The sequence below is a fragment of the Phragmites australis genome, chromosome 2 (assembly GCF_958298935.1).
Source record: "Phragmites australis chromosome 2, lpPhrAust1.1, whole genome shotgun sequence".
Lineage (NCBI taxonomy): Eukaryota > Viridiplantae > Streptophyta > Magnoliopsida > Poales > Poaceae > Phragmites > Phragmites australis.
This window is the reverse complement of record NC_084922.1, coordinates 42,625,033-42,648,731: the sequence shown is the minus strand read 5'-3', so window position 1 is coordinate 42,648,731 and position 23,699 is coordinate 42,625,033. Positions and strand designations below refer to the sequence as shown.

The following is a 23,699-nucleotide window of genomic DNA, read 5'->3' as shown; positions in this document are numbered from 1 at the left end:
GGACGGCCAAAGCCGTGTGGGCACTAATGGATGGATTTTTCCTCCATAAGGGGCGTATATTCGTGCCAACATCTTCACAATTGTGGCCATGGATCTTGGCGGTGGTGCACGGGACTGGCCATGAAGGCGTACATAAGACATTACACCGTATGGGCACGTCCTTCTTCAACCCGCACGCGGCCAAACTGGTATGCAACTTTGTCCAAGGCTGTGCAGTTTGCCAATGTAACAAGATCGAACACCTCCATCAAATGGGACTTCTGCAACCTTTGGATGTGCCTCGTACAGTTTGAGAGGATATCTCAATGGATTTCGTCGAAGGATTCTGTAAGGTGTGCGGCAAGTTGGTGGTGTTGACAGTGGTAGACCGATTCTCCAAATATGCCTATTTCATCGCGTTAGGGCACCCATACATGGCCATGTCAGTAGCCCATGCATTATTTGATCACATCGTTCGATTGCATGACATCCCATGTTCGATCGTGACCCTATTTTTATGAGTTCTTTTTGGACTGGGTTGTTCAAGCTCACGGGGATCAAGCTACAGCTCAGCTTGGCCTTCCACCCTCAAACGGATGGCCAATCGGAGGCAACTAATCGGATTTTTGTTGTTTATCTACGTTGCCTTGTGGGGGATCGACTGCGCAGTTGGCTTCACTGGTTGTCTTGGGCCTTATACTACTTCAACACTTCATTTCAAACGTCCTTGAAGACCACTCCCTTCCAGGTGGTGTATGGCCACCCACCGCCGGAGTTGATTGCCTACCAGCTGGGTGTGGCATGAGTAGCTGCGGTGGACAAGCAGCTGCAGAATCGGGACAACTTTCTCACTGAGATTTGGGAGCGACCGCATCTTGCTCAGGATGCTATGAAATTGACCTATGATGGTAATCATCAAGATGTGCATTTCATGGTTGGCGAATGGGTATGGTTGCAGCTGCAACATCATGCGGCGGTGGCAATTACGGATAAGTAGGCCGACAAGCTTGCTCCTAGGTAATATAGACCTTTTCAAATTGCTGAGTGAATTGGTCTGGTTGCATATCGTTTGGTACTCCCCCCGTAAGCTCGTACTCGTATCCATGACGTATTCCATGCGGTCTTCCTAAAGAAGTTTGTAGGCGACCCCACCCCCCAAAGACACCGTTCGCTTGTCACACATCAAACATGGACGCATTTTTTCGGAGCCAACGCATATCATTTGCTCTCGGCTCAACAGTGGCGCATGTGAAGTCTTGGTGCAATGGACCAGACGCAGCGTAGCGCATGCAACGTGGGAGAACCTCGAGAGCTTTACTCAATAATATCCTGAATTCCAACTCGAGGACGAGTTGTTTCACCAAGAGGACCGAAATGTTGTAGACGCTTTTATCGGACACACATACAGGCGGCGGCAAAAGACGGGTCCGGCAAATACAAGAGGATTAGTTGCAGCTTCTTCGGCAGAAGGATAGAAGTTTAATTAGAGAGAGAGAGAGAGAGAGAGAGAGAGAGAGAGCTTGTTAGCTTAGTTAGATCGGTTGAATCCATTAGTTGGAGAGAAGATCATTAGTTAGTTTAATTAGAGATAGGATTGTTAGTTGATCTGTTAGGCACCAATTCTATTAAAGTCTGGAGTTCCATCTAAGATACCGCTGAGCCTCTAGCGAGGGCAAGTGCGCTCCATAATCCCAGCCTGATAGCATCAAACACAGCCAGCGAGTTGGCGGCACCCAGGGCTTCAGCGAAGTTGGCAGGAGGCTGGCGACAAGGCTCATCTTGCTCCTGTGCCATGTACCGTTCCTGTGTACTACCCGCCGTAGCTAGCTGCGACTGGCGAGTACAGGAGGGAGGCCGTAGACAACATAACTTGTTGCGGCGAATGTCTGGCTTCGGCTGCCAAACTGTGATGGCTGCGCCCGCGGTGGTGGGCAGCAGATTCAGTTTCACATTTCTGGATGTCATTGTCGCCGCACAGTGTGTAAAACATATACCACCCCCGCACATAATATGGTGCCCAACCTGACAATCATATACCGCCCGCGCATAATATCAACTCAAAAAAGTTGGGACAAGCGCAAAAACTGGAGGCACGCTTGCACACAAGGTAGGCTAACTGACACATCTTCAATCATTTACCAAATGACATCAACACTAGCACAGTTATCACAGGAAGCATAAGTCATCGCATTATCGGTGGTAATGATAGGTGATGTTGACCAAGGCTCGACCCTAGACGGATCAGAGAATGCACACAAACCACACGGAATCGAATAACATAATGACCCGGAAATAGTTTCCCGGGACAACACCATAATCATCTGCATTCAAGCAGTGAATTTCCCAATATGGGGGTTGTCTTCATCCCATGGCATACTTCTGCGTCCAGCTGCGAGCTGTTGCCTCGTACTTCGGCCTATCGGTCTTGTACATGTGGGCAATCTCAGGGACAAGAGGGTCGTCTGGGTTCGGATCGGTAAGCAGGGAACAGATAGAAAGCAAAACCTGGCACATACAAAAGAATTGGCAGTTAGTGGTGTAGCTATGCAGTAAAGCAGCTGGTGGTCCAGCTAAGCATTAGAGCATATGTTTTTAAAGATACAGATTAGAACATATGCAGTAATTGGATTGATATTAAATTATTAATGGTAGCTATAGATTACGAGAGCTTAAAGAGAAGAGTTATAGTGGTACTTGATGTTCCTGTTTGACCTGAAGGTGAAGAAAAGATTAGTACAGAACCCTATATAAAACATAACTAGTTGCCTGGCATTTTCCGAGTACGTGTTGCAATTTTTTTTATATATAGGATCTGCGAAAGTTTGAACCAAATAGAGTCTTGCACTTAATATCCTGCCATAATATGATGGCAACACAAAAAGGAAATAACACCACTTCCATGTCATATCTGTTCTGAAGTATTACAATATGAGTAAATTTCGCAAAACTACATTTTCCCCCTCCTATTTCATAAAACCACACTTACTTTGCATCATTTTATTACAAAAGTGCACTTCTTTTGATTTACCTATCACAAAACTATATTTTTTCCCTCCTATTTCACAAAATCACACTTACTTTATATCACTTTATCATAAAACTATACTTATATTACTGTGAACAGATTTGACAAGATCTGCCCTACGCATCATACTTACAGGCTTCGGCCCTCAGCATTTGCTGATGTGGCCGACTACGCCACGTCACAATTGCTTGCCAAGTTAGCAGATCCTACATGTCCTTTGGGCTCCTCTTGGAAGCTACCGATCTGGCGCGAGTTGAACTCCTAGGTGCGAAAAATTGGTGTTGGTGGGGGTTGACGTGACACCATTTAGCCGCCCAAATGGTGCCATGTCAATCCCCACTAACGCCATTTGAACGGCTAAATGGTGTCATGCAAACCCCCACCTGCGCCAATTTTTCGTGCCCAAGAATTCAACTTGCGCCGGATCGGTAGATTCCAAGAGGAGCTCAAAAGGCATGTAGGATCTGCTAACTTAGTAAGCAATGGTGATATGGCGTAGTCAATCATGTCAACAAACGGTGAGGGTTGAAGTATGTAAGTATGACGTGTTGGTTTATCTTGCCAGATCTATTCACAGTAACATATGTGTAGTTTTGTGATAAAGTGATGCAAAGTAAGTGTGATTTTGTGAAATAGGAGGGAAAAAGTGTAGTTTTGTGATAATTAACTAAAAAAAGTGTAATTTTGTGATAAAATGATACAAAGTAAATGTGGTTTTGTGAAATAGGAGGGAAAAATATAGTTTTATGATAGTTTTGATGATCATAGTATAGTTTTACGAAATTTACTCTTACAGTATTGATAAACGGTAACGCATCTCTACACAAAGATTATTACCAGGTGGCAATGACTCACAATAAGCAATAACATTCACTCAATATCATCATACATTAGCATTTGACAATAATACGAAGCAATGCAGTGTGTTGTCAGGCATCCTTAAGTTAATCATTTACTATTCGTACATCATACAAGAAAAATAGTAGTGAAGTTTTGGGACAGCACCTTAGAGATTGTCAAAGCAGGGCTCCACTGCTCCTTAAGAATATCGAGGCATATGCTTCCATTGCTATTGATGTTCGGATGAAAGACCTTCGTCTTAAAAGATACCTAATTGTTTAATGAACATGAACAGACATAGAAGAGGAAAACAGTTCAAATACAGAAAAACATAGAAAAAGAAAGACAACAGAAATGAAAGTTTGAACCTATTTAACATGGACCTCAAGATTCACTGCCACTGAAAGTAACATCGAAGATAAAAGAAAAAACAAGTATCAGCAGAATGATAAACTAAATTGCTATTAATGATTTCCTTCTGGGATCAGAGAAATAAAAGGATTTAGTTAATCCTACAAATCAAAAGTTATGGCCGCATGGACATACATGGACATACGTTTAACACTGGTACTTCCATGTAACATGTGGAGACATAACATGAACATCTTTTCATAACACATTGCAGAAGAGTGACAATATGACACAATTCATCTTGCAGTAACGATAAACAAAGGACAAAATTTTGCTCGTGAATAAGACTGCTGCTAACCTTTGGAGGCTTGAAGGGGTAGTCCGGGGGGAAATGAATGTTCACTAAGAAAACACCTCCAGCATATGGACTATCAGGTGGACCCATGATGGTTGCCTGCCAGTGGAACATATCCTCACCAGCAGGACCTAAATATATAGAAACCTATATCTCAGGAATGCCAAAGTTTGTACAAGCAAAGGGCAAGAAACAAGACCAAAGATCAAATCATTGATCATGACTCATGAAACTAGATTTTTATTTAATTAAAGCAAAGTAAGCTGCTCTGCTCTGGATGCCTCTTTTTGAGAAGAAAAAAAAAAGCAACATTAGCTATTACAACATGAGACATCAACAAGATGGCAATTGATATAGTCTCATGGACTAAGAACGCTGAATAAACTTGTATATATAAAGAAACCAGTGGTTACAATCAATGGAATTTAGAAGCAACTGACAACATGAAATACAGATATGCAGAATTTATGTCCCAATGGAGCAACATCTGAAGATGGAATTCTGGGAACCACACCCATAATAATTCCAGAACAGTTATGGTCACAGAAATTACAGAAATATTTGACAGCAAAAAGAGAGAGAGAGGTAAGTGATTACATAACAGCTTCTAATACCATACTAGAAGGTTCCTATTATGAACTAATACCCTGTAATCCAATCAGAGATAACCAGTCAATTACTATCCACAATGTTCACATAATGTATCAATGTTCAGATACAAACCCTGTGGCCATCATTCATAAATCCACTGATAAATCGAGCTCATACCTGCACTGCATGATGTCGGAGGATCTTTTTGCAAGTCCTTTAGTTCCTTGAGGATACGTTTTGATGCCATGATAAGCTCCTGCTATTCAGGAGTTTAAAACAAGTTTTAGTCTAACACTGCATAGATTACATAACTTGGCAGTATAAGTAAACAAAAAAGAAAAGCAGTGGACACTTTTATAATTTTTCTCAGAGAGGTTGGGCTACAGACTTATCCAAAGTAATCCAGACGCTAACACTTCAACCTAAGTGGATCCACAATATCTAACCAAATATTGAGCTTTACCACATTCAATACCAGCACAAAGCCATCTATCAGGCATCAATTAGGCCGATACTACTATCAATTTTAAAATTATGTTGTATTATAGCATGAATACTGCTCCTAAACCCAATGGGCAGAATTAAAGGGGGGCATGAACGTCGAGTTGAACCCCAAAATTTTCCGAAAATAAACCGATCGTAGTACTCCAGCACGCAGCAAGTAAATCCGCAACAAACTAGATGGATAGATCGCAGAAACGGCACATAGAAGAGAAGAATATTCCACACAACAAAACGATCGGCCCGCCCCAAGCAAGACAGGGCTTCCTAACCAACAAAAGATGGAATCGACTCCAGCACGGGATGGATCTTCAATCCACGCCAGTCCAGGCGGGACGGGAATGACAAGGGCGCCTACGGGAGAAGGAAGGGGGACGCAGTTGCGGCGGAAGGACACCTGGATCTGGATCGAGGCGCGTCCGGCGCCGAGAGCGGTGAGGAGCCTGCAGCGTTGGGAACGGGATGGTGGTTCTTTTGGCCTCGGTTGGTGAGTGGTGAACCGAATATGCAAGGTCACTCAAGGGCAATTCGGGAAAACCATCTGACATGTGGGCTAGTATTTTCGCGTTTACAGTGGCATAAATACTCTCCCCGATTCCAAATATAATCAACTTAGGTTTGCCATAAATCAAACCTTTCCAGCTTTCCGTTAAAAAACATTTCTAGCTTTGATCATTAATAAAAAAAATCATATAAATTGATAATATAAGATTAATGTTACTAGATTTATTATAAAAATTACTATCATAATATATAGCTATTTCTATTTAAAACAATACTCCCTTCAATCATAAATACTTGACACTTTGACCAAGATCCAGTCAAACTTTTAAAATTTTAACCGTTAATAGCTTCTAAAATATTTATTTTGGAAACATAAAAATCATAATTATAGATTTATCTTAAAAATATTTTCATAATATTATATTTTTATTAGATATTATACTATATTCTAATAAAAAATTAATGGTCAAAGTTGCACATCGAAGACCGTGAAAAATAAAAAATATCATATATTTTTTTACTAGAGAATATATATATAATGTTGTATTAGAAACCGTGTTGGTATCCTAACGAGCTTATATTTAAGATCTAAGAGAGTAGATTCTTAAGACGACTAAATTGCATCCATTTACCATACATCTCAAAATGACACAAAGTGTGTCCAAGATTATTTGTTTTCTTTCATTAATTTGGTTCCTCCTATTGGCAAAGAGATACCCTCGACTATGGGTCGAGTCCACGCCAATAGAACATGTAGTATATCATTAGGAAGTTAAAGTCCGACTATAGTCAATAATCCATTGATCATGTCTGGGATGTTTGACATAGCTTTAAAATAATCATAAATACTTATATGTAAAAAAATAGTTTATATGTAACACTACAAGAGTATCATTAATAATTTCTCTAAACACCTCTTATTCCTAAATCTAGAATTACCCTACTAACCAAACACTTTTACTATTAGCCCTAGCATTCTAATAGATCTGTTATATCATGAATTTCTAAAACAAAATTAAAAAATCTAAAATAGAACTGTACCAAACACGTCCTTTTATCACTCCATCGCTTGCCACTGCAGCTCATCGGCGGCTTTTTCTGACGATTGCCTTGCTCATTTGCCTTGCTCATTTGCTCGTGGAGGCTTTTGACCTGGATGTAGATAAGGATGTGGAAATTGGGCGTGGCCACTCCGCCCGTCACACGGGGGTCCGAGAGCAATTAAACACCACGACGACGAGTAGGCACAATATTTGCCCCTGTACAATCTCGAAATAAACATTTACCTCATTTACTTGGGGCTCGTTGTTCAAAATATTTATATATATCGAGTAAATAAGTGCTGATCTCATGTTCCACCGCTATATCAGGTAAAAGATTTAGTGAATATAGCATGCAAATTAACAGGGCATGCATGAATATTCTTATTAATTGTTTTTAGCCTTAGTCTCTACTTAGTCCGTCCACATGATGGTTACGAATAAATATTTTGAAACGGGTTTGGCCAAGTCTCAAAAGAACAGCCGGAAGTCCTCGCCGTTCAGGAAGAAAAGAAGCCGTCGCCCTTCGCTGCCGCGCATGCGCACGGAGTTCGACCGACCGCCACGTGAAATTGCCCACCCCACCACAGCAATGCCATCACGACTGCTGCCAACCCCAGCCCAGCACGCCCCGGACTGAGAAGTCCTCTGACTTGACAAGGGAACAGCACCCATGACTTTAGGTGAACGTGAGATATTGGATTAGAACGGACGGACAAAATTTAGTGCTACAGTAATGTTATAGTAACCGCGCTGCAGTAAATTTACCAGGGTGATTCGCAAACAGTATCCATGCTATAGTAAGTCTACTATGATAAAGTCATAGTTTCTGTAGCATGCCTCATAAAAATTGTACCTCTCCATCTTTACCCTAAAGGCAGAGAAACCGGATCCTACGGACCTGCCCTGCCGTCGTGGATGTGGAGGTGTCCACCGCCCAATCTTCCGCTTCCTGACTCTGGGGTCAACCCTACTAGATGACGCCGCCAAAGCAGTGGTCGGCTGGGAGCAGCAGATAGGCAAGTCGACGTGCGCACGGGCGGGTGAGCGCGTCCGGTGCGCAGTAGTAGTGTAGGACTATCGGACGGACGAGGCAGCGCACGCCAGACACTACCGGCAGATGCAGCGCCCGTCCTGAGCTGAGCCCACAGGCCACGGGCACGGAGGTGGTGTGCCCGCCATGACGAGTCGCTTCTCCTGTCCATTCCCGCCTTCTCGTTTGCCTCATTGGCGTGACGAGCAAGAACGCACTGTCATGTACTCCGGTGGTTGGAAACTATCGGAAAGGCTAACACTCAAACTATCAACTGACTAGCTACTACCCCTTATAATCATAAATAAGTATTGTTTTTGTTATACGTAGTTAATATTTTTAAGCTTTAGCTATAAATTATTGTTACAAATTAAGTTTAGATATTTAAAAATGATACAGATATATTTATTAAAAAATAGTTTCATAGTTGTATATCTTTACTATATTCTATAAATATATTACATCAAAAGATAGTAGCAAAGATATATTTTGGAGATCGCGAGATATCCAAAGCTACGGTACAGGCAGCAAGCTGTTGCTACTTGCCACTTGCCACCCGCCACCTAATAACGCAACAGCTTTCTAACAGCAATGAGCCAAAAATCCTAAGAAAAATGAGCAGGAGAAAAGAGACATCTAGTCCGCATTTACGCATAGCACAGCTATTATTAATAAAACGAGTAACAGAAAGGGCAAGGGGAATTTAACTCATTAATCACGTTCCAGAAATTATGTCAAATTACAGAACATCACCCTATGAAAATCAGAAGAGCTACTGATTTAACTGAACCGAAACAATTGCAGGGATTATGAGATCACTAGCGTTAAAAAAATGCACAACGAATTTACTGAAGAACGACCGCGAATCAACAGAAACTGCGCTACGCAGGCGGCCATCAACTTTGTTGAAGCTCTATAAGCAGGTAACTATGCAAACTAGCTAGCGTTGAAAAACTATCCTGTTTCCTCATGGCGCTTGGACAGTCTCATCCTTCGGCCTGTCCTCCAGGGGCGTCCTTGTCCCTGAAGAGTAGGAGTTCCGGATATCCGTAATCCTCCTGATCACCTCCTCCATTTTAGGCCGCTGATCGGGGACAATGGCCACGCATGCCATTGCAACCTGGAGCATCTGAACCATCTCATCCTCGATGTTGGGATGCCTTAACAAGTCCACATCGAAGACCTCAGCGGTCCATTCTTCCCGAACCACAGACTGCACCCATCTTGGAAGGTGCTCGATAGAATCCTCCCCTCCTGGAGATCTGAGAGGGGCTTTTCCAGTTAGCATTTCAAGGAGCAAAACACCGAAGCTGTAGACATCAGACTTCTGAGTTGATTTTTTAGTCTCAAGGACTTCAGGTGCACGGTATCCAACAAGCCGTGTGGGAGTCTGTGAGGCGGTCATGAGTTGTGCCAAGCCAAACTCGGAGACACAACCGTCGTGGTTCTGTGACAGAAGGACGTTCGATGCTTTAATGTTTCCATGGATGAACTTCCCACCTCCCTCTGCATGAAGATGAGCAATGCCTCGAGCAACACCAAGAGATATCTTTACTCTTGTTTCCCAGTCCAATGGATCTCTTCCAGCAGCTTTATTCCCTGAAATTAGTTACAATAAACCACAACCATATCATTTCATTTCAACAGTCAACACACACTATCCACTCTCGTCAACCAAGATTGATGCTTCTGGCGTAAGCTAGCTCACATCAAAGCACGATGATAGATGCTTGAATCACATTCAAATTCTTACATTGAATACTCATGCATTTTCAAACCCGTATTTCAGAAAAGGAAAAAGAAAGAAATGGGGATAACTAGTACAAATGGTGATAAGTTTACTTGAGTCTTTCTATCAGAGAAGAAAAAATAGCAGTTCTCCATAACCTCACAAGGAAAAAGGAGCCAACACATCAATTTGACACACATGCTCGCACACAAATCAATACCAATATACTAACGGTGGAAGAATTCTCAAGCTCTCTGGGCCTCTGCTACTGTTGCTACTGTAGCAGCGGGCCTTGGGTATATATGAATGTACATGTATGTATATACGTATATACATACGTATACGTATACATACATACATATGTAATTTTCTTTTTGGAGAAATTCTAGAAAATGTCGAAATGAATATTAGTTATATTAATAAATCAGCTGAAAAATATCTAAAACTCAAAAAAATATGAAACAAATTTTTTTAGGTTAGTATTACTTTCACCTACATGTTAAAACTATGTGCATGCATAAAAGTACTATTGCTTTCTCTATAATTAATTAAATGTGTTTAACATTAATAATTTCATAAATAAATATTGAAATATACAAAATTTGTGAACCTAATTTTTTTAGTCTTCTTTTGTCGTGCTCCATACAAAAAATAAAAAACAGGTGCGGCATAGGCGCGCTAATCAAACTAGTGGAAATGTTAAACGTCAAGCTACTAGTGGGATATCTAGCACAGAATCCAAAACCTAAAAATGTAACAGATGGATCAGGTGCTGAGGTGCTCTGTCTCAAGCTACTTGGGCATATTTCTCCTGGTGATAAGGATGAAGAGCACAATTCAAAAGGATGTATCCAAGTTTATAAATCGTATCTTATAAAAAAGAATCTGGTTGCAAAAGTTTGGCAGATGATGAAGGCCAAATAATTTCACATATCTACAGAGCTAGTTCCTAATTGCTAGTGGTTCGTTGATAGATACTGAGGAAGTCACCTAGATTTTTAATTAAAGTGTTAAACTTCAAGAGAAAATGACAGAATACAAAGGTTCATAACAAATAGTAAGTGTTGTCCCATACCCAATATTAGCATTCTGATTAATTATGTAACAGTCAAATTGAATCTGTAGTTTTGATTTCGGGATTTCTTTCCTTTTAAAGCTTTTAATGACCTTGAACTAGTGCATATTAGTCAGGCGTGAATTAGACAATGTCCTGGCTTCAACACTGACAAATGTGTCGAACAGGTTAGAAGAGAAATAAGTGCTAACTGGTAATAAGATTATCAATGGTTCAAAGACGCAAAACAAAGAACATACCGTGCAAAACAGCAGCAAGGCTGCCAGACTGGACATAGTCATACACAAATAGCTTCTCGTCCTTGGAGTAGTAGTAAGCGCGCAATGGAGCAACATTTTGGTGTTGGCCAACCCTGCCAATTATCTCCATCTGCTGTTCGAAGTCTTTCTTGCCCACCACCACTTCCTTCAATCTCTTGACCACAACTGTGATGCCATCCTCAAGAACAGCTTTGTAGGTGGTTCCACAACTTCCTTTTCCAAGAACTTCAGCAGAAGCTCTCAGCAAATCCTCCAAGTCAAAATTATATGAACTGCCCTCAAAGAAAACCAACTTATTCCTCTCTGCTTCCTGAACACCACTGCTGTAGTCTTCCTTAGGGTTTTCTGCCCTACCAGCCGCAACAGCTTTTCCTTTGGATGAAGCTGTGGTAGGTTCAGTGTGTTTCTTTCTCTTGAAAATACATATCAAGAGCAAGAGAATTAAAATAAGCAACAATACCCCTCCTCCAGCAGCAATTGCAATCATCACACCCCTGCTGATCTTTTTCCAGAAGCTCTTCTTGGTCTTGCTGGGTGATGGTGGAGAAGGAGAAGGTGCAGTTCCAGAACATGGTTCCAATGGAAACCCACACAGAAAAGCATTCCCCAAGAAGGAACTTGCTGGGAATTTTTGCAGGGAAGGCGGGATGGGCCCACTGAGGTTATTGTTGCTCAAATTTAAGTGTCTCAATTTGGGGAGTTGGAGGTCAGGGATGGGTCCAGAAAGTGAATTGTTCTGGAGAAGCAATGCAATAAGTTGAGAGAGATTTTGCACTTTTAATGGGATTTCTCCATCGAAAGTGTTGTACGACAGGTCTAGGAATGTTAAACTGGAAGAGAGGGAAGTTGGTATGATTCCAGATAGGTTATTATGCTGAAGGTAAAGGGAGTGGAGGGCAGGAATCGATCCTACATCAGGAGGGAGGTCAACAGTAAGGCGATTGGACCTAAGGCTCAATACCTCCAGGGCATCAAGCTTTCCAAGGGTGTCCGAGGGTATTGGACCGAAGAGTCCTACAGCAGGTAGGCGTAGTGTTTGTACACGGCTCTTATCTGGTGTGCATGTAACCCCCACCCAAGAAGTGCAGACAGGGGTGGTGAAGCTCCAATTGAGCTTCCTGCCATGAGGCAGTGATGCGGCAAATGCAAGAAGAGCCTGCTTGTCAGAGTTTATATCAGCACTTTTAGCATGACGAATGTTTGCAAAGAGGAAAGAAGCAGCCACAAAAGCTATAACTGTAAGTTGTTGCATGGTTGAGACTTGATAGAAGAGAATTGGATTCAGCACGACTATACAATCTTTCCCATCAGCACGTCACTCCTCTTAACCTCTAGCAGCAGACAAAAAAATAATAGGTTAGCGAAAACGGCACATAAAATCAAGAGATCTTCCTAATAAGAAAAAACTAACGCATTCAGGGTAAGAAGCATGAAGCATAAAGTGCTGCCCTTAGATCTCCTTTCATCACTAACTTCCTAATAAAAAAATATATGCTCAAGAGATCTAATCTTCCACATTATCTTGATGATGTTGTAGAAAATAATCAATTAAAATTAAAAAATATAAAAGAGGACTGCAAAATGGATGAGTGTGATGTTTTCTTGTATGAACAGTCTACCAGAAGCATCTACTGATAGTTTCCAAATCAAGGCCTCATCTTAGATCATTTCAAATACTAACTCCTAGGCCAGCTAACAGACAGTATATATTCTATCACAAATAGAACTCTAATGGCCCAAACTGGACTTTGACACTAAAAATTGCAAAAAGTTGCAGCCTTAGCCCCAATAAACAGCAAAACAGTGTACCCAAGCTGTACCTAGCTATGCTATGACAATACAACAATTTCCTCGGGAGTTTCAGGGCAGCATTGAAAGCTACCCAAGCTGTACCTAGCTATGCTATGACTCCGCATAATCCAGAATAATTCACTTTGGCAACTGGAGCTATCATGATCAGAAATTCAGAATATAACACTTGTTGGGGGGAAAAAACAGGAACTAAGTGCTTCCATAGTGAGCATACTGTGCAGGGCACTCCATATATCTCGATTGCTAGTAGTAAGCTCCTCTCTGAAAGGACACACACATGAACCCCATTGTCTTTTCCTCTAGCCTCAACCATAAGTCCACCATGAAACTAACCCTGCCATAGTTTATCTTCCTATTTTTAAACCGGGCGGTTGGGACTGGAATCGGGAGCATATGACAAAAGCAACCCACCCATATCACATCAGAAAGTAGCCATCATTCATCAGTCACAAGACCCCTTTTTATAAAGCACATACTTCATTATCTTAACACAGAATTAAAACTAACTAACCATTATAAAGAAAATAGTGGCAGATAATGCCAAGAACTGTTTGGCCAAAGTCTCCCAAGGGGATAAATGCTAGATTCCCTTGCATGGAGGTGATTTCCCTAATATACAAGCGCACAGTACCACATTATAGCTCACCAAACCTTCCGTCTACACCTGATGCAGTGATGCAATTGCGTTCTGAAGAACCAAATGCTTACCAAAAGTGATGGCACGTATACTAAAGGCTAGGACACAAAGCGAAAGCTCTTTGATGCAGTGCAAGAAACCAAAGGGGAGAAACGATGGGGAGCTTTGGACTTCGGGTGGGGAGGTGGGGGCTGGGATAAATTAATGCCGATGTCCATGGGCTCCATTGGCTAGCCTGGCACGGCACACAAATCCATCTTGCATCGTAGTACGACCAATTGTGAACTCAGTAACGTGAAGATACCACTGCCTCAACCACACAAACAGAATTTATAATAGAAGGTTTTTCCCATATAAAAAAGGGGTTAGTGGCACATCTAGAAGAAGCAAAGTAACAACAATTAATCAGTCCAAAGAGTACTCCTGGCATAGTGGTTCTTTAATTAGTAGAGGAATCAAACTACCTAACTCTTCAGGCATTAAAAAATTATAAGTCAATTCGCAAAAAAGAAAAAATATAGGTCAATTTTTCCTTTTCCTGAAAAAAAAATTTGGGAGCAGCAACCAATTACTCACATTTTATCAAATCCCAACCAGTGATCTGTTGCAAAAGGAGCGAACACAGCAAACTACATTGCAGTAATCTACAACAACCGATATACCCCTGCCTAAATTCTCTTCCAAAGGTGGGGAGTGGGGGCTGAATCCAGCCGAAATCCCAATCTTGGCACCAAACTCAAGCCCCGAAGAGAACGATTGCAGAAAAAAAAAAAGGAAGCTGTCTCCAGAACAGAGAAGGTCCCAAACCTTTGGTCAGCAGAAAATCAAGAAACGGCCGTCTCCCACTCTCCCTCCAGCGCCTTCCGCCTCAAGATCCAACCTCCCCCAAGAATCACGCGTGGGAGACGCCGGTCGAGAGCCGGAAACTCGACTCGCCCGATCTGCCCCCGGGGAAGGCCAGCATTGCGCCGAGGCGCCGCGGAGAGCCTCGGCGGGAGCCCACGCCGGCCGCCACTCTCTCCTCCTCCGCCTCGCTGGAGACCCGGGAGCTCACTGCGACTGAGCTCAGTGCGGAGTGTCGGGGTGCGTGGTGTGGACGGAGCGAGGAGCCAGAGCTCAAGTGTAGTGCGGGGCTGCGCGTCACTGTTGCTGTGTGCAAATTTGGTGTGCATTTAAGAGAAGCGTGTGGGGCGTTTGGTTTTGGGGGGTAGCGAGTGACGGATTTGCCCCTGATGGTGACCGATCGACGTCGACGACAACTGCAACCTGCCGCTGATGCAGCAGATGCGGTGACGTGAACAAATAGAGTACCACTCATATTAATGCACAGCAAACTTGTGCCATAAAAAGGAAGTCATTCTATCACAAATTAATATGAAAATTTGAAACAAATTTCTGCAGCTAGTTGACTTTTAACATTCCTTTTTCTTTATGTGTAGCTTCTATTATCGATTCTTTATGTGTAGTCTTTTGTGTATGAATATGCCGATTCTTCAGATAACGCTCCAGCACGTTTTGATATTTAACGAGATCATCCCTAACGCAACATGTCGACGGAAAGGTTGCATCTCGTAGTACGATTGGTAGTTAAATAGCCATCCTACTACGGGCTACAGTAGTACAGTACCATGCATGGCTAAATCTATTAATCAATTTGCCAGTAGCATGTAGGGACTCGGAAAGAAATTTATGTTCGCATCTAACTTTGCCGCTCCTGTCTTTTCAATTGCCTGGATGAAATCGATTGGCAAGCCAATGTAAAACAAGAACCTTATTCCACAGGCTCGAAACAGACAACACGTTGGAACAGACCCATACAAGAAAAAAAAATGAAGCAAATGATAACATAAACATTAGAACACTTCAAGCGTAGCAAAGGGTTGACAACGGACAGGCAGGTAAACTCCAAGGAGGAGAACCTCCAGGCAAAACTTTACCTTGGGAAAATAAAATAATTGTATATTTAGGGACCCGTTCTAGCTCAAGTTATTTCACCTAGAATTATTGTGCATCACAAAGTGGTTGAAAAACAATCACAGCTGCTCGATATTCCACTTGAATTGCACTAGGACCACTAGCGGACTTGACTTGATTTTGAGCAAGATTGTCCCAGACAAGCATGTCAGTTCGGTTTAAAACTCGAACATGTTAGTGTAACACGACCAGCTTCCTTCATAATTTAAATTAGAAATCAACGCATGGGAGCTGGGACCAAGGTGGTTTTACAGTTCACATTACCGTACGGTGCACGGTTGAAACTTTAAAACGTCATCATGATGATAGTTAAGGTTGTAATGGAGTACATAGTGTTGCCGTACATTGGATATTCAGCACAAAATCACTCAAAATCGAGACTCAAGCTAATTAAGGAGTACAAGGTGCAAACCCCACGATCTTTCTGTTTTAGCAGGTCTATGAAAAGATGGGGGAAGTGGGAGACCAAACAGAAACAGATAACAGCATACAGCTTGCAAATAACTAGGGCAGAACAGAGCAATGAACGAAATCTTTACGGCCAGTAAGCAGTTCATAGCGGACCAAATGGCTCAGGGAGCGGCTCGAACCTGTGATCGAACACTGGGCTCTGGTCGGACTTGTCATCCACACTGTGCAACCAGTTCGTGTTCTTTGTGTCCTCCCTCAGCAGCATCGCCTCATATCGTGAATTGGCATATATATCCAGTTCACTCAGAACCTCTTTAGTTCCAATGCTTTCCCTATCTGAAGAACCGATTGAGCTCCCACTATTTTGTGAAAGAGCACCGCTAGAATCTCCAGAGAAGTGCCCGTTGCTGCTGCCATTATCTGTGTAGTGTCGGTCACCATTTGAGATGGAATGGCCTGGGTTTGACACTCTAGCTGGTCGGCCCTTGGCAGTTGTAGAGCGAATGCTATGGGGAAATAGAGATGCACCACGGATACCACCCAAATTTTGACGAATGTCCTATTATAAACAAGAGTCATTCAGTTTCTTATAAGAAATAAAAAGACTATGCTACTTATAAAATCACAATAGCCCATCTAAAGAAGTGCCAACTAAAGAAAATTTCAAGTTGAAATAACAATAGAGAACTTTGCTAAGTGCAGATCCAAGAGGTAAAACTTACCGATTAGTTTTCTCATTTTGTTTTGAAACTACATCAAGTGGTACACTAGGTTCGGGCCTACAATATCGAAACTTACAAGACATACCAGATTCTTCTAAAGCATTCATGTTTTCCATTTTAAACATACCATGTGCCTGACTGCCATGTCGAGTGACTTCCTCGATATTGTCCTACCGAATCCATTGTCTGCGGTTGTGACAGACCGCGAGCTTCTAGCAGGTTGGCCCTCCAAAACAGATCTCCCGCTCTGCCTATTTTGGTGTCCATTGGTAAGAGAAGATGCCTTTGATGGCATATCAGAGAACTTACTTCTAGTGATAGCAGGCACGGACATCTTTTTTACAGGAGCTGAGGAAACTTGTTCAGCATTCGGGGTTGACCTGACCCCCGCAGACATTCCTGGTCGTACTCTACCAGCAGAGTGTGGTCGTTCTGGCAGCTTAGTCCGTAAGTTTGGTGGAGTCTCACTTGGGAAATCTGGAATATCTAGTGGGCGAACTGGAGCTCGTGGCCGTGTATTTGGGGAACTTGGGCGGGATGATGGCGCTGACGAAGGTGCTGAATTCCGACCACTACTGGCTAAGGGTCTGCCATTAGATGCCAAGTTATTCCTGCCAGAAATCCGTCCAACAGAAGGTGAGCGACCAACAGATGGTGCTGACGAACGCATGGCAGGCTGACGAGTAGGTGTGGATGACCGAGAGCTAGGACGGCTCGTTGAAGGAATTGTACTTGACGAAGAGGTTGTACGACTTACTGCAGAAATTTTACCAGAGGATGAGCTAGGACGGCTCACTGCACTAGTTGTATTTGAAGATGAACTGGACATGATTCGAGACCGAGAGGTTGGAGTCGATGATCTTGAGCTTTGTGTAGATGTGGTCTTGGGAGCAGCTGAGTTGGCCATAGAGCTGGACAAAGAAGGACGATTTTTCACTGGAGTAGACGGACGGGTTTTGACTGGTGTAGACGGACAGGTTTTGACTGGTGTAGAGGACCGTGTTGGCACTGGACGTGAAGATGGAACTGATGGCTTTGATACAGTAAGAGTGGCAGTCCGCTTGCTCGGGGTTGTAGGTCTTGAACTGACAGAGGAAATGCTTGCACTGGACCTGCTGTTGCTGGACATGAGAGTAGATTGAATTGAAGGGCGGGAGACAGAGTTACTTCGTGCTGGTCTAGTGGGAAATGTGGAATGCCCATTCTCTGGTTCAGAAGTGGCAAGCTGCAATAAGCATGTCATACAGTTATGTTAGTTATAATCATGATCCACCACAACATGAGTAGCTGAGGGCAAGTTTCAATATGCAATTCTATCACCGGCAATTCCAAACTACACGATACTTGATTTTCGTTCTCAAAAATAAATTACAGCGTGCTGTATCCTGTAGATGAAAATATACTTCTGCATGATGTAGACAATGATCTAATGTCTAACATATGAGATGCATGTGCAATATTGTGAAGGTTTTCAAATAGGGGTATCAAATAATAACCATTATATCTTAGGTAAAGCTTTGCCGACAATATTGACAAACCATCAAGATAGGATTGCTGAAAATACAGTAAGAACTATCTCATGCCCCAAATTAAGATGAGCCTAGTTAATCCAATCTCCATGTTTTAACATCCATGAATTTGACAGACTGTCCAGATGATCAAATGCTTATCATTCTTGTGCATACAATTTAAGACTGTTCAGAAAATCAAAATGATTCCAGCAACTTCTTACAGCTAGGTTTTTTTAGGTAGTATAGGTATGCAAAAATTACTCTTAAATATATTGGTTATTAAAGCAGAAACTCTGAAACCAGTGGTTGAAATTCCTAGCTTTGCAGTTGTAGATTTCAAAAAGCATGGATACATGGTCGTTCACAGGCATGTAACAAACATATCAAACAAGAGATAATGTAATTGAAACCACAAGTTAATCTGATGCATGCAACGATACTTTGTTATTTCTTATGAAAGCAATGAAGCAATCCATCAATATGGCCCAAGTGAACTCAAATGCCACTGATACTGATAATATGCCACGAAACGTATACTCATCTAGTCTGCACAAAATATATTGAGCTGCTTATACAAAAGGAAAAAAGAAACACATTGCATGCAAAAATATATGAACAATTAATAGAAATAGTATGAACCCTTGATGCTCTAGTTGTTGAGGATGATCTGGTAACATTGTGTTTAGTCACGGTTGAGGATGGGACCTTCTCAGCAGCATCTAATGCAGGAACACGGGGTGTTCCAGGGGGAGTCAGAAGCCTGAAGAACGCATTACAAATGTTACATAAGATCGGAAGAAGATAAGCAATAACACGTGCACACATGCCACATGCCCGCACACAAAACAAATATCAGAGATATTGAGCCTTGAAAAGATGAGGCACAAGCACAAATGGTACTCAACTCCTCACTTTGACCAACAAGGCAACAACACAACAATCCAATTTTGAGCAATTTCATGGAAATGGCATCCAAATCAACCTTATCGTATAACTAGATATTTATCTCACCTCAGTATTAGGAAGCGTTACAACGGTAAGGATTTTATATTGTGTTACTTAAGTGCAACCAAAATGGTGGGGTGGTTGCATGAAAGCAATAAGTATTTCAACTAAACTTGTATTGAAATGGTTGATATTTGTTTAAAATTCATAAGTTTGGTCAGTGTAACTTCCAATTTCCCAAAATAACTTCTGGGCAATGTGATCTTATTCTACAGAAATCATTCTGAAATGAGCTAACTCGAAGACATTCTAAAGTAGGATATCCTATTCTTTTCATTTGATTTATATTTTTTCCATTTCTAAGAAAAGGATATATACATGAATACATGATGTTCAGAGCGTTGCCCTTATATACATGAATACATGATGTCCAGAGCTTTGCTCTTATACGAAGGAGCCCACAGACCAACCATCAAGTTGCATACTTATTTTTTCTCTCAACGCAACTAACTCTCAAATTCAAACAAGGTCCCTACCAGGCCAACCTTGTCCAATGCCCCGAAACAATCACACCCATCACAACCCGAAACCCCAAACTTGATTTGGGCAGCACCCCTGATTTCATGAAAAACAAGGACAATAAGTACAAACTCCTCCAGGAGGACTAGGCCAACGCTTAAAATCGTTTGTGAACATTGCATTGCCACTTATTTTCACTAAGCTTAGAGCAACGTTTAAAATGATTAACCAATTGCATGCAGCACAAAATCATGCCCAAATTTAGAAAATCCGTTCACCACGAAACGAGGGTAATTAGTCAATCACCAGTCGTAGTCGTTCTTCCCGATCTCCGTGTCCAGCAAGTCATCCATCTCAACCCCTGCCGCAGAACAAAAACTGCCGCTAGATCGACACCCGCAACTGCAAAAGGGGAAACAAAACTTCCAGTCGTGAACTCAAACGCGAACGATAGAACCCAGCAGCTGCCGTTACTACCCAGCACTCACACTTACCCCGGCGACGCGGCTAGAGGGGATTCGTCGTGCGGCCGCCGGAGATCGCACGGGCCGTGAGGGATCCGGATTGCTCGGTCCTCGCCCCGCGCCGACGCGAAGCTGCGGGTTCTCGGTTCTGTGCCTCCTGGTCTCCGCTCGCGGCGGTGAGCGGCGCGTGTGCGCGGGTTTGAGACCGCGGGGGAAGAGGAGGCGACTGCGACGGGAGACGTGGGGGCAAAGATGGATGCGTGTGCTTTGCTCCGCGCTGTAATTTTTTTCCCCTTTGATCCTTCGCTTGATTTTTCGAATCGCGGGGCGGTAAGTACTGGGCGCCAGTGAGAGTTATTTTAGTACATTTGGACACAGAAACGTCTGGTCCCAGTTGTCAGTGGGTTGAATGTTCGTGCCACGGGATGGTGGGAGTAGAAGGGCCGGTAATAAATTACTCCGTAATAAAATACTCCTTCGATCACAAATACTTATCATTAAAATTAAAATTTTAAAACTTTAACTGGTAATAGTTTTTAAAATATTTAATTTAGAAATATAAAACTTATATGTATAAGTTTATTTTTAAAAACACTTTCATAATATTATATTTTTATTAGATATTATAATTATATTATAGTAAATAACAATAGGTAAAGTCATATATCGAAAAAAGTGAAAATTAAAGTGACAAATATTTATAATCGGAGGTAGTATTTTTACATCATATTTGCCGGAGATAAAATATGATGAAAGTGTTTTTGTAATTTATAGACTATGATAAAATAATTTAAATTTCTATTTTTAGATAAAATAAAAATAAAAAATTATTTAAACATTCTCAGTGTACATTATAACTCCACAAATTTATAAAATTAGAAATAATCATCTTTATAAATTCGTATGCCGGAAGGTCTGCCAAACAGGCACTTGTGCGGTAAGACTGGAACTCTGGAAGTCGGCGAACGTAGAGGCGTGGCGTTGGGGTTCAATGGGTGGGTCGCACGATGACAGGTGGGGAAGGTTTACCTGTGGGCCCACATGTCAGTTGCTGGGCAATTACCGATAACAGCAAAAGGGGCCACGCGTCGTGGAGTGGTGAGATGCTCGCTCTGGTAAAAACTGGGCGGGATATTAACGTACTTGATCGCTGGTCCGAGAAGGCGGAGCGATTCCTTTTTTTTTTCCGGAGACCAAGTAGGCCAGCGATTCTTTATCAGGTGTCACCGTGTCAGCTTTGGTGATCAGTTGTTACTGGATGATGCTAGTAGTCACATTGCTCAGCCTGCTGCGCTAATTATTATCTATCTCCAACCTACGTTCTCTTTCGGAAAAAACACCCCCCCCCCCCGATAAAACCTGTATAGCCGATTTTGGTGGTTTTCAGAATTTTTTTCAATCGAAATCATTCAAACCAAATTCAAATTAAAATTTTGGAAAAGGATAAAGAGTAAAAGGATTATGTTCTAGTCATGAAACAGTTGCTATCCCAGTGAGAAAGTGCTTACCTACCAATTTAGTGGTGCTTTTGTGTTACAAGCGTTGAGATAGGGTCTTAACATCGAAAACCAAATAAAGCCAATTTTTTGGCGATACACACTGCTACCAGGGTTCGATAAGGTCGAAAAATACCAATCTTTCAACGAATTGTTAAATCTGGTCCACAAGGGGCTTTCCAAACTCATTTCAAGTTACTTTTATGGTCCCGCATTATGTATTTCAAACTTGATCTGAGTCGATAGCAATTAAGTGATATTATTCGTGTGGAACATTGCATCTTACCATTAAATCTACAATCGATGAGGTGTTTTTTAAAAGAAAAGAGATAAAAAAAATAACTTGTGGTTCTCTTAATATAGACCAAAATGGTGCCAATGAATCATATAAAATATTGTATTTTCACATCATAGATATTATATCTGTTTCTTTTTACTTATCATTTATGATATCGATATAGTCTCTAATACACATATTTTTACATTATCTTTTATAATTATTTTCTAAAACAATTTTTTAAACAAATAATCATATAGAGATATTTTCATGACAAATCCATTTACATGTATCAAATTCTAACAATTTTATATATATTAATGGTTAAAGTTTAACTACATATATTTAAAACGACGTCTATTTAACGACAGAAAAGCTATACGACGACTGGACCGGCCGACCAACGCAATACTGTTCGGATGGCTGGATCGTAGGATCCAGTAGTACCTGTAGCAGCGGCCATTTAAGAACAGATAGTACTCCGTCTGTTCAATAGCATTGGCCAATTGAACCCGGACATGCACGCCAGAAGGCCACAGTACAATACCGTAATTAATCACATGACCTGCAAACTTAAGCATCACGCATGACCGTACGTACGCACGCCACGAATGGATCGTGTCAGCTGATAACTCGATCAGTACGCGCACGCACCTGAAGCCAGTCTCAGGACAGTACGTGCGCTCAGATACTTAGCCATAAATCCATGCAGATGATGCAGTGCCCAGGTGTCCGCGTCCACTCGCGAGTCAGCAGGCACGCCGCCGCGCGGCGGGAAGGCTGGTGCGCACGGACACGGTTGGTTGGGCGGCGGCGGTCGGCGCAGCTGCCGCGTTACGAGAGCCCGGGAACTTTGATCGATCGCGCGCTGGGTGCCCGGCAGAAGACCCACCGCCCGCGTTATTGATAAGGGCCGGCCAGGCGAACCAACTTTCATAGTTTCATTTACTAGCGTCAGTCGCCTCTCGTGAATGTTGCGATGGATGAAAGAAAGCAAGCAGTGGGACTGTTACGGTAGGGCATAGCACAATCGCAGCGGCACATGCCACTTGCGCTTCGCCCCTTATGGCGACAGTGCAGGTTGGTCCGTCCTACTGATCTTGCTGTGTAGGTGAAAAGTAAACTCTATAGTATATGATTCTACGAATTTTTTTTTTCTACGAAACGATATATATCTCTTTCCTTCTTCTACTCTTCAACATAACTATTGAATCAGATGATAGCTATATTAGAGTCTCGTGGAGATTTTTCATAGTAATATCTATAGAATTTATTTCCGTGTAGGTGCATGCACGATGCATGCAGCAACGAAATCTAATCCGCTCATCTTGATCCAACGGGCGAGTTAGGTTTACAAAGTTTGTAGAAAGACTATTTTGGATCGCGACTATTATTCACGATCCATATTTTGGATCAACGGGCGGATTAGGTTGGCAGACAGGCCGACATGCTCCAAGTCTCGAAGCATACGATTCCTTAAAAGAAATGCAATTCATCAGCCCAAACTTCTTCACGATGGTTACAGCATGAGCTTTGTTGGGGAGTTCTGAATACTACTTTGCGGTGCAACAACGGACCAGCCTTAGTAATTTCAGGCAATTGCAAATGCAGTGCTTGTGGATTTGAACGCGATTAGTTCTTCAGTAGA

At 42.1% G+C, this 23,699-nt stretch overlaps 3 protein-coding genes across 10 annotated transcripts; all 3 read right to left on the bottom strand.

Annotated features, from left to right (window-relative positions):
* Nucleotides 1-2,087: 2,087 nt before the first annotated feature.
* LOC133909015 (ubiquitin-conjugating enzyme E2-17 kDa-like) lies at nt 2,088-6,181 on the bottom strand. Of its 6 annotated transcripts, none has more exons than XM_062351277.1 (5): nt 6,040-6,181; nt 5,319-5,397; nt 4,554-4,681; nt 4,010-4,114; nt 2,088-2,484 (listed from the first exon to the last, which is right to left on the bottom strand). In XM_062351277.1, exons 2-5 carry the CDS (start codon nt 5,386-5,388, stop codon nt 2,341-2,343), a joined length of 447 nt encoding a protein of 148 aa, XP_062207261.1. In that variant the 5' UTR covers nt 5,389-5,397; nt 6,040-6,181; the 3' UTR covers nt 2,088-2,340. The 6 variants fall into 6 exon arrangements, with proteins under 6 accessions (XP_062207261.1, XP_062207264.1, XP_062207263.1 ...); XM_062351280.1 differs by having other exon boundaries at nt 5,319-5,400; nt 6,040-6,180; XM_062351279.1 differs by having other exon boundaries at nt 5,319-5,400; nt 5,915-6,130.
* Nucleotides 6,182-8,904: 2,723 nt separating this feature from the next.
* On the bottom strand, nt 8,905-14,882 carry LOC133909014 (probable inactive receptor kinase At5g58300). 2 transcript variants are annotated; one of them, XM_062351276.1, is made up of 4 exons: nt 14,540-14,882; nt 12,521-12,614; nt 11,263-12,439; nt 8,905-9,818 (listed from the first exon to the last, which is right to left on the bottom strand). In XM_062351276.1, exons 2-4 carry the CDS (start codon nt 12,533-12,535, stop codon nt 9,187-9,189), a joined length of 1,824 nt encoding a protein of 607 aa, XP_062207260.1. In that variant the 5' UTR covers nt 12,536-12,614; nt 14,540-14,882; the 3' UTR covers nt 8,905-9,186. The 2 variants fall into 2 exon arrangements, with proteins under 2 accessions (XP_062207260.1, XP_062207259.1); XM_062351275.1 differs by having other exon boundaries at nt 11,263-12,614.
* A 1,102-nt stretch (nt 14,883-15,984) lies between these two features.
* LOC133909013 (uncharacterized) lies at nt 15,985-20,585 on the bottom strand. Of its 2 annotated transcripts, none has more exons than XM_062351274.1 (5): nt 20,303-20,585; nt 20,121-20,216; nt 18,990-19,110; nt 16,967-18,064; nt 15,985-16,676 (listed from the first exon to the last, which is right to left on the bottom strand). In XM_062351274.1, exons 2-5 carry the CDS (start codon nt 20,165-20,167, stop codon nt 16,260-16,262), a joined length of 1,683 nt encoding a protein of 560 aa, XP_062207258.1. In that variant the 5' UTR covers nt 20,168-20,216; nt 20,303-20,585; the 3' UTR covers nt 15,985-16,259. The 2 variants fall into 2 exon arrangements, with proteins under 2 accessions (XP_062207258.1, XP_062207257.1); XM_062351273.1 differs by having other exon boundaries at nt 20,309-20,585.
* Nucleotides 20,586-23,699: the final 3,114 nt, after the last annotated feature.